Here is an 11,685-nt window from a genome sequence, read left to right as displayed (position 1 = left end):
ATGTCATTTTAGACACGTCATTACACTGCACAGCAGATACCGTTTGAGAAAAAGCTTGTGTGTTTACAGAACCTTTCTGCTCATTTAATAACATTATTTGTCAAAAGGACACTTGCCCACTACAGCCAGATGTGTATCTAAAAATGACTGAGGCTTATGGAAGATACAACTAAAATAATTGTCATCGGATTGCAGTATTGACCAGTTAAAAGCTAAAAAACATCACCTGTGACTAAAAAAATGATTCCCAAAATTACATTATCATGTGTAAGTGTGCATTACCATGGGGAAATAATTATCATAGTCAATATTCAAATGACCGGTAAATGTTGATATAGAAGTAGATACCAACAAATGCAGTTTAATATTATGATTACTAAGACCAATGTTTTGGTTAAAGGCAAACCAAAATTAATACTTTCTTCATTTAACCATCATGTTTAATTCCAAGACCTACCTATCTTGTTTGGACATTAGGCAATCCAAAGGTCTGGAGCCAGAATGTGAGATAGGTGTGGTCCTGTCAATTTTCTAAAAGATACAAGCTGCCATTGTTCACAGTAACATCAGTGTTCCCCCAGTGCTGATATAGTGTATTAACTTTGGGTAGATTTTGTGACCTTTCTGAGTGACTTCTAATCCTGCAAAAAAAAAACGAAAAACTTTATGTTGGCCCAGTCCCTAAGTTCTGATACAGATTTAGAAAAAGTAGAGAAAAAAGGACTTCTGTCTTTTTTTGTTTGTATTCTTGTGTCAGTTATGTACTAAATCTAGAGCTTTGGCCACAATAGCCTTACTAGAGTTGCAATTTAGCAATGGCAGCTCTAACATTAATTCAACTGGTACTCACTGTAATGGAAAAAAATTTGCATTCCACGTTCAGCTCACAATAATGCACATGTGATATGTTATTGTGTTGTCGCAGTATTATTACTCTATACTATATTGTCACACTGCTTTTCTGACTGCAAGCCAGGGGGCCAATACTATGAATCAATTATTTACATGTTACCCAAAATCATTCTTCTAAATTTTTGCACCTAAGCCAATCTTTGGAGGCACTGTACTCCCTGACCTCATTGATGGTATGGTGCTTTAAAAGAAAATGTCAATTATGATTTTGCTGTAAACTGCACATTAATAATGCTACTTGATTTAAAAGCTTAAACATCATTGCTGATCAGCATGGCACACAGAGCAGTGTGATCTTGTCGTAAGATATGTCCATACCATAAAGATGGTGGCATTCATGCACAGGTTCAGCTAAGATGATTGTGACAAGTAGCTTGGCAATGGCCAAGGACACATCTCAGTTTTTTGAAACACTTCTTTGAAAATATAAATCAATCAGAAGCAGCTAAAATAAGTATTATTCTACTTTGAAGATAGTCAAAAGCTAGTGAGAAGAAGGTCAGCTATGAGAGTTGATTGATTCATATACAGTATATATTATTTAATGTACAGCGATGCATAATATGTTGGCTCTATATATTAACTGTTTATTAATAATAATATTAATACACACTCCCACTTAGACATTGTATACATACACAAATACATAAGTAGTTTACACAAATACTGCTATTGTTGTATAAGTATATATATACACGTACACACATATATATACTCTTTGCATAAATAAAGATTCCTGTATAACACCAAATTGGTCTAAGGATGTGCTTTCCTCATATGCATATATATGAGGATGCCTGATGCAGATCAAGTGGAGCAGCAGATTCTGTTCCTCTGACAAGATGATGAATGCAAATTCCATCCTATAATTTATGTGCATGCAGTTCTCAAACTTCTGCAGTTTCCCGTCTAATCTTATGCAATAGCAATATAATATTAGGATTGTAATTATTTGTGCTGCAAAATTACATTTCGTGACAATGATATTGTGTAGAAATAGCAGTGCCTACAAATTATGTAAAAAAAAACAAAAGTGTAAAAAGATACTCCAATAGTGTGTTACTCAGAAACATACACTTTATAATAACAATAATTATAACAGAAACATTGTGGTCATACATCCCCAAATGTAATTTATTTAAGAAGAGATTCAATTTTAATTCGGCCTTGAAGGTGATTTTGTGACAGCCTTTAACATTACCTGATACGTACAATTAATATAATTTACAATCTCATTACACAGTTTATGTTAGCAAATGTTATTTCTGGCTAGTCTTAGTTACCTTTTCGTAGATTTCAAACTAGAATTCCCTAGGGATGACAAAGGAACAAATAATATCAAGAATGCACACAGATATCCTTAGTCACAACAAAAAGAACAAACGGAAGTACAACTATATTTATTATTTCAGATCAGTTGATCTGACTGCTTAAATAGCTTGATCTAACTGCTTCACAAAGATTTGCTGGAGTCCAGATGGCTTTACTGTCCTGTACCCACTGAGCCAAAGAGCAGCATTATGAGCTCTTACTAGGCCCCAGAGAATAACACACTTCCAGCTGTCATTCCATGCTCCTGGAGCCCATTCAGATTCCTTGTGTTTATCTACATTAAATAATATTGGAGGTGTTTGAAATTCCAGGCTTCTCCATACAAAACACCATATAAAATGGCAGTCAGTGAATTTGCAGATTAAAGTGAATTGAATTTTGTCAGTTTCAGTAATTAGTAATAGGTACTTCTATAATAACCGCATATTAAGCAGCACTTTACAACATCCATGGGCATATCACTAACAGTCCCTCAGATACTAGTTATTATAGTGTAAAGGTGCCTAACAAAGGCAAAGACCAACTTTGGAGGATACAGTGAAGAAGTCAGCATATCGTAAAAGCTATTAAGCTGCAATGTAATTCTTGGTTCGGGATTTATATGCTTTTACTTGTGTTATTTATTCAACCTACAAACAACAAGTTACTCCTATGTGCCCTGGTTATAAGAGGTGATGAGCTAAACTTAATAACTTGCTGTAATACTTACTGTGCATAATATTGATTGGTTCACCACCAGAGAATATTATATTTAGTAAAAGTCACAATTACTGCTGAAGTCACACATACCTTGAATTTCAGTTTATCTGTTTAATATTACACAGTTCGGAACTTAACATATGTAGTGGAATTGTCCCATGGCCCAGCAGCTATGGACACAGGTATATGTATAACTGTGTGATCGATATTTTGAGCAAACCCTTTATGTCCAAAGTTAAGCTGAAGCTATATGGTTGTCATGGGAAAATAGATATTGTTCTACTGGACTGAACTTGAGACTTCAGTTGTGATTGACAAAGGCCTTATGTGTTTCTTCCCTTTCTTGCATTTCACCTAGTCTTCAACCTCTGTCATTTGTTCTTTTTATCCACCTCCTCTTTCTCCTATTTTATAACTCTCGGCTCTGCTTTCTGTTTACCTCATTCCATTACATTTTTTTTTGTTTTGTTTTGGTTGTCGCAGTACTGGATATTTTACATTGACTTACAGGTTTACTACTTTACCTGACCTCCTCTATATACATTCCTTGTTTGTTCCCCTATTGTGGGTTTTGGTATTCCTGCTACACACAGGCACATACTGATGAAATATATTAGACCTGGCACCTCCAGTTTTTTCCCTGTTTACCCTCTCTGGTTTGTATTTCCCTATGGTTGTTTAAAGTATACATTTACTGACCAAAGATTAGACATGCGTTTTATTATGACTTTGGTTTATTTTAACTGGCCATTACTAATGAAAATACAAATTTAAAAGTGTTATATTGCAGCTTTCAGATTTATACAGGCTTCAATTTGGGCTTGACAAACGAAGAACACATTATAGTTAGTGTGAATAAATGTAATATGGGTCAGGACATGAATTACTTTAATAATTGTGAAGTTAATATTTTGCTGGGCAAAGACGGATTTTGATGAAGTTTGATGCCTGACTTTTATTTGTAAAGGTTTATTTTTTTATCTGACATCTTTATTTTATCTCAAGTTTATCAGTGAATTTAGCATGCTCCAGTTGAGATATGACTTAAAAGGTTTTGAAATTACAGTTCAAACACAGCAACAAAGTGGCTTTAACTTTTAATGTTTGCTGTCACCAGCATGGAAAATTTTTAGAACTCTGGGGCTATCTAGGATAATGCAGTTTGCTGGAACTTTCCTAAGAATTTATTTTCCAAATTCTAGATTGTAACTACACATTGCCTTTCGTATATGTTTGAATGCATTTGTTTCTTAAATGGTCCTTAATGTTTTATTATTTGGATTCTTCAGAATTATAGAATAAATGTTTATTAATTAGGACATACACCTAGGAAACTCTGAATGTATGAATATCATCCTCATAATATGGAATACACCCAAAAAGCAAGCTCTGTATATTTACCAGCAAACTAAAACATTTTTGCATACCTAGGGACCCCAGCCCTTGAACTATACATCTATACATCAGCATGAACTCCATCAACAGAGTCAATGATTTTGGACACTAACCCCAAACAAAACTAAAAGACCAAAGGGGTGTGATTTTTTGGGGCCATTGTGGACTTGTATACAGATATAAATCTGAAACAAAATGTTGTTTAATGATGCATGTGTTGGAGTTATAACATGATCAATAAAAGCAGATTATTATATTTATGTTTCAGCTCAGGTCACACAAAATTATACTGGTTTTAGACTGTATCTTTGTAAGTATTGCACGACATACATATTCAAACACAATTGTTGAATTGGGGTGTTTATTTATAAATGTTTTAATGTTTCAGGATTCACAAAACAAGAGTCAGATATGTATCTAATTTGGTTGTTGGGTGAAAGTTTTGTGCCTCTTCAGTGAAAACTATTATAAATAGACTCTTTGCAGTAGCTTTTGGACAAAGAAATAGGTGTGCTGGGCACAACACAGTCTATGATGCCTATTTGATAAATCAAAAGTAGATTAAAATGTTTGCACATTTTGTAAAATGTTTGCACTATTTTGCACATTATCTGGTAAATCTAACTTCTGTTCAGCCCAAAAAGAATTATTTACATTTACTTTTTCTAGCATAGATGATAAAAAGCAGAGTAAAAGCATAGCTGGAATGTCAGTTCCCAGTATCAAAGTTTTTTTGGAAAGTTAATCGTACCTAAACTCAACATTTTTACTTTACATAGAAGGGTAGACAACCCTTCTATGTAAGGTAAAAATGTTGTTTTTTTTTTAAGTGCAACACTGCCTGGTAGCCTGGCGATCAAGACCTAATAGGGGCCCAGAGCCTCCCGGGATACCTATGTCATGCATCCCGGGAGGCTCTGGGCTGCTCCTTCTGCGCATGCCTGAAATTTTCCTTCTTTGGAAAAAGATGTCGATCTCACGGATGCACAGAGAGATCAGCTCTCTTTTTTTTCCCCCTTCACAGCAGCTATGTCACAAAGAAAGAAGACCAAAGAAAAAAACAGAAAAGGAGATGGAATATAGCAGCGGTCAGCGCAGACAAAGAGGGACTCTAGGACAATACAAGACTGGATCAAGGGAAGGGCCGGCGCAATTTTCGTTTTAGGTTTGGTTCTGCTTTAAGTCAGTGGGCACAGCTAACAATAACTGACCACTGATTAAATAGATAGAGGCTGGTAAACTAGTGGTGTCAATGAACTTGGGGAAATGCATTAAAAGGCAGTTTAGCTAGCAGGAACACCAGTGGACAGATCCTGAGTCCACAGTAAAATTGACTTTCATGGGTTGGGTTGTGGGTGCAAAGGATGGATATGACAGAGATGTTCCAAAGAACAACATACTGCTCTTGCTTTGAATTTGTTTTTGCTTTATTACAATTAGAAACAAAGATGCTGCTTCTACCATAACCTTTTCACACATCTTTCTTTCATCCACATTCCCTGTAGCTCTTTGGCACTGCAGTTTTTTAGCTATTTCACTGCTGACAGTATGTGAAAGGATTTCAGATGAAAATTAATTGCACTGATACAAACTTACCAAGGGATATGCCTGTGTGGGTTGCTCATTTACCCCATGGGATAATGTGCCAGAAAAACAACAGCAGCAATATATCAGTGAATCTAACGTTTGCTACGCTTGGCCCAACACAATACAACAATAAAGGAAGTTGTGTTTTGTGTTACAATCAGGTGTACATCTCCGCAAATAAATCCTCCTATAGACCTTAATATTGTGCCTACTTTATTGAACGTAGGGGACAGCTTTTATGTTCTATTTACGTTAAATAACTCAACAGGCTTGTTAATATAAGGAACTCAACAACTTGTTTCCCCCATAGCAGTGTTTCATGGTGATAAACCCCCTGAAGGAAACATGTTGTTTAGGAAAGCATTGCTGCTGCAATTACATGCAATTGGAAGCTGTTTGCTGTATATTTTCCAGGAGAAAGTGGACACATCACCAGCAATAAATCAACAGTGAGCCATCTAGGGTAGGGAAAAGTTCATTTAGCAGAGGAGCAGTATAGATATATATATATATATATATATACACACACACACACACATATATATATATATATATATATATATTTTTTTTTTTTTATATATATATATACTATATATAAATATAAATTACACATTTAAAATTAAAGTAAATTATAAAATCTTTAGAACTTTTTAGTTACATCCATGAAAGACACTTCCACAGTAATTTTTCCTCACTATGATGACAATAATTATTCAATTCCATAGCCCATTGCTCAGTATCTCTCAATCGTTTTCCCCTCTAAATCTGGTTGGGGACTACTTGACCATCCATTTCTGAGCTTCTTAGTTGCTACATGTGTGATGGTGCTAAGAGCACCAGAATATAATAATGTAGTTACTTTTGGAAGTGTGCATGTATGGTATGTAAGTTATGGTGTATGTAGGGGTGTTTGCAAGGCAGAGTGGCCACCCTACAGGCTGAAACAAAGCTTTTCAATCAGCTGTAAAGTTCTACTCAATTACATTACAAAAAAGGCATCTACGTTATATCCTCTTTGGCACAAACCTTTATCAATGATATTTTGGGGTGAATATCGGGAAACACACATTACATTAAAGTTGTGCTATATGCAGGAAAATAGATTTTTTCCTGCAGGTAAAAACTCTAAGTAAACCTAAATAGATGTATCTAAATGTGCTACAAAATTTACTCCAATTGCCCCACAAAAACATATATATTAGGATAAACCACTAAAGTTAAGAGGACCTAAACCAAAACATCATTTATTACCAAGAAAAGAAAAAAAAAACATGGGATGTTCATCTTACCTCAGACAATAATCATTCAACTTGTATGCATAGCTTTATTTTCTGCAATGCAAGCAGATGATGGCTGGTAGAAAGAGAAGAGTTAGGTGTTGCACATAGTTTCTAAAAAAAGGAACCTGTGATAAAGACCTGATATCATGTAAATCTTACACAAGGGTGGACACCATGGACAGTAAGGCTGGAGGAAATGGCTTAATAATGCAGGATATTCATTAGTTAGGATATGGGGGGGCTCCACATGACTTACTGAAGCTTTTGTAGCAAATTGTAAGAACGTTAACAATAAACTATATAACTTAAAAATCAATAACTTTATGCAATAATCTTTGTGAAGGGATTATTATCCCATAATCAGTTGAAAGACTTGTATAGTTCACACAAATCCCAGCGGTGCAAGCAATAGATCATATTGAAATAAGTAAGAAAAAGGGCACTTCTAAGAATACCAATACAAGGAATTCAAACAGATCCTCCGTGAGAATAAGGGTCTGTGTGGTTGAAAGCCCTGCACCACCTGGATTTAAAATGCTTTAACAGTGATAAAAATTTCAGTTTAGGAAAAAAATACTTAGCAGGAAACACAGCTTTCAATGCCTATAGGAAATGCAGGCGATATCACCATGCCCATGCTAAATACAGAGAGCTGCTGGAAATCCAGTGATACTGTGCTCATATGATGATTTCAGGCACAGTGTCAACACCCACAGCCCTCAAAAGTGTTGGAAACTCCAAGGTGTTCCAAGGTTTCATATTTTTTGTTTTAAAATGCTGACGGGAAGGGGATACCCCTGTATAAGCACATTTTTAAATACACAACAAAATGCTCACCCCATGAACTTATCATGTAATCTTAAAGTGTGAACTTAATGGTGAGTGCTGGCTTTGAAGGAAACATCATGCATGGTGAGAACAATCCCTGTCCTATATTAAACAAATTACTAAGCCTTCTTTGACTTTTTTTTTTTATTTTCCACTAATCTATTTTAAAAAATATTTCAAAGAATGTACTCAAGCAATGCCACATCTGCAACACACCTGCTGGCCTGTCCATTCCAATGTAACAGCACTGTGGCAGTATGCAGTATATTTAGAGTTTTCATGGCAATATCTATTTCCTATTATCTCACTGTAGGAAGTACTTAGTATTAAATACAAGATAAAAGATTCCTGCTTTATTATGACTATGACAGGAAAACACTGATATGAACTTTGCAATGCATAATAAGTAGTCTATGTGTGGAATCTTGCTCAAAGTATGTTACACAGCTTCAGGGCAATTATCATGAACTGGGACTAGTTAAATTGATTCATTTAGACACAACAAGCTCATCCCACTACTTCCACAGTACCTCAGCAAAAAGGAAACCCAGAACGACTACATACATAATTTGGCAGAGTATAAACTGCAATCAGGGGACTAGAGACCTAAATATGAACACTTCTAGACACATCAAATCACATTTCAGCAGAATGAAGAAGAGCTTGGATAAAACTGTAGCCTGCAGCCAAAGGCACAAGCAAGTTATTATGTTCCATTTATTGCTGCAGATCTGTAATGGGGTCATATAAGCTATGGGTGCCTACAGTTCTACTCATCAAACACACTGTGTAACTAAGAAGTGCTTTGCAAGCATTACGTCAAATTAGAATTCATATACCTGTGACACTTTTTACATATTTACATAGATTTTATTAGATTAAAGCCTGGACAGTAATGTGTCAAAAAGACTTGTGATTTTATAGAAATTAAATTCAAACTTGTTGCAAGTTCACTAAACTGACACAGCTGCCAAATTGCAGACATTTGTTTTGTTTTTCTAAAAAGTGAGGAAAGATTAAAACCACTTTTGTACTTTTAAAGTGTATGTCCAGCCAAAATTCTTTATAGAACAGGATGAAGTAAAATCCATATCAAGTTATCTTTTGTTGTCAGCACCCTACCAGGGAGATTTCCCTTCACTTCTTGTCTTAAATACATAACAGAAGCTGACAGGAAATCCAAAGAGAACAAAGTTTCATCCCAGAGAGTTTTCTCCAGGACAGGTGGATTGGTGGATTTACCCTTTGCTATTAAACAAGGTGGTAAATCTTCCCAGCGGGGACACAGACAGCAACAAAAAAAAACAAAAAAACTTGACACAATCTAAAACTAACACACACATTGAATATCTGCCACGGGACATTGAAAATAATAAAAGGCTTACTGGGGTTTTGCCATTCTCATACACTCCTAACAAGCAGTTTATATTTCTGTCTGTGTTACTGTTGGAGATTCACTAAAAGTCCTGCCATATATCTGTATAATCTGACAGGGATTCTTATCCAAACTTTATTGATAACGAAACCAAAAGTGTTGGTTTGGTATGTACTTTGATATTTGTAAAAGTTGTCATGCAAACAGAAGAACACGCAACAAGCAAATAACATTACAACCCTAATTTTCACTTTCTTCCCCATACACACACATGGCATCCAATTATTTAAATAGCAATGATTGTGGGAATTTAAAAAGTAAAACATAATGTGAACCCTAAATATGTAAAATTGATGGTTACTATAATGCTTTATTGACCTGTTATAGGTCTTCAAACATGACACGCTCACTTTCAGTCTGTGCCATCCTTGATACCAACCAATCCTGGGGTAATTGTTTGGCTTGCTCCATCTCTTTAGAGCACCCCTGTGATTGTGTCCTCTTTCTCGTCACCTCAACTCCAAATTGCTGTGTGGGCTGCAGAATGTCACAAAAAGCTTTGATATCCATTTTACCAGTTTGCTGTTGGAACACTACATGTCACTTTAAATTGGCTCCATTATATTTACAGTTTCTTTAGCAAATGACTAATGATCCAGTGGAAATGCTTTCTAATTAACTGGCCTGGTATGCAAAACAAATGTCCTTACTTCACTATGAATGCACAGGCTGTGCACTTGTTATGGCTGGGTGGCTTGTCAAATACTGAATCCTGAAATATCATGAGAATAGGCGTTTGTGGAAAGAAGTCAGCAATAGCAGGCACCATATTTATTTTATTATTGGTTTGCTTTAAGTGATACATGTCATGGGCAACACAAGGTGAGATCAGCATAAACTGGTGAAATGTCCCTGATTCCCAAACGTATTAGCAGAATATGAATTGTACAACTTAATGGGTTTACAAAGTAGAAAGATGTCCTCAAAATGACCTCCTCCACATGCCTGGAACTAATAGCTGGAACTGCCTGCTTGTCATACATAGATAACACATTCATTGCAGAAATCAGGCTACTGCTAACATGCTCTCCGGTAAGGAAAGACCCTTCAATGTTACTACATTATTAGTGTTTTTTTAATAGCCATAGCAACAGCGAGATGAGACAAACAGTACAGCAGTCTCTTTTGTCATGGTTACAATTAATTATGATTGTTGTTTTTTTTTCCATTTTCTTGCACATCAGGTGGCATATGGCAGCAAGTGTGTTAAATGCACAGAAATATTCTGCCTAGCAACATCTCCTGGGAGGAGGGGATGCCTCTATCATGATGCCAACGTAACACCCGGCTAACAAGCTCAACCTGACCTTGACTTGATTCCTTGGAAATAGATTAACATCTAGTGATTGTGTCACGTGAGGTGCTTTAATATGTGTGACATTTGTCTCTAGCTATGGCCATCGTCAAGCTCAACAATGAATGCAATCAATAGCTTTGATGGTATTTCACACCACGCAAGGTTTTGAAATCCCTTCTGCTTGAATGATAAAAACGCCACAATGATTCTATGGTTGTGATTACTAAAGATGCCCACAGAGCTTACTGGCAACTGCAGAGTGAGGTGTTACCGGAGTGGGTGTAATTAGAAAAGACTGCTTAGGTGCATCATCACCCTACACAGATTTTAGTAAATTCCACACAAATCAATTTGGTATATGAGCAACAAAAAAAGCATTCAGTGCTTACAGAAACTGTGCTCCCAAAGAAATATAAAGGCTGATATTGCTAGACACCGTCTGAAAACATAAGTTGTCTGGCTGTCGCTTTGTTAATACTCTCTAAATCAGTGTTTCTCAACCAGTGTACAAGGAACCCCTAGCAACCTCTGGAGGAAGCCCAGGTTTCTAAGGGTTCTTTGAGAAATGAGCAATTTTTGACCCTCAGGTCAGTGACACTAATTAATATTATTAATAAACAGGATTTACATAGTGCCAACATATTTTGCAGCGCTGTACATTAATTAGGAGTAGCAAATGATAGACAGATACAGTGACACAGGAGGAGAGGACCTAGCCCACAGGAGCTTACAATCTATGAGGTGGGGCAAGTCTCACACAATAGGAGGGGAGATATGGAGTGGTGGGAAGTAGTGAGGGTTTTAGGAGACAGAAGAAGATGGGTAGGCAAGTCTGAAAAAGTGTGTTTTGAGTGCTCTTTTGAATGAGCACAAAGTAGGAGCAAGCTGAATAGGATGAGGAAGACCATTCCAGAGAGTTG

At 36.1% G+C, this 11,685-nt stretch overlaps 1 protein-coding gene across 2 annotated transcripts in view; it reads right to left on the bottom strand.

The window, feature by feature from the left end:
• Nucleotides 1-502: 502 nt before the first annotated feature.
• Nucleotides 503-11,685, bottom strand: part of FGF14 (fibroblast growth factor 14) — a 257,654-nt gene continuing 246,471 nt past the window's right edge. Inside the window, exon 4 of one of the 2 annotated variants that reach the window (XM_072411554.1) lies at nt 503-641. In XM_072411554.1, coding sequence (XP_072267655.1) covers nt 636-641 — 6 coding nt within the window. In that variant the 3' untranslated portion in view covers nt 503-635. The remainder of the gene's footprint in view (nt 642-11,685) is intronic. The other variant, XM_072411561.1, reaches the window with a different exon arrangement.

This window comes from Pyxicephalus adspersus, chromosome 1 (genome assembly GCF_032062135.1).
Source record: "Pyxicephalus adspersus chromosome 1, UCB_Pads_2.0, whole genome shotgun sequence".
In the NCBI taxonomy this organism is placed as follows: Eukaryota; Metazoa; Chordata; class Amphibia; order Anura; family Pyxicephalidae; genus Pyxicephalus; species Pyxicephalus adspersus.
The sequence above is the reverse complement of the archived record's forward strand: the minus strand, read 5'-3'. Positions and strand labels throughout refer to the sequence as shown.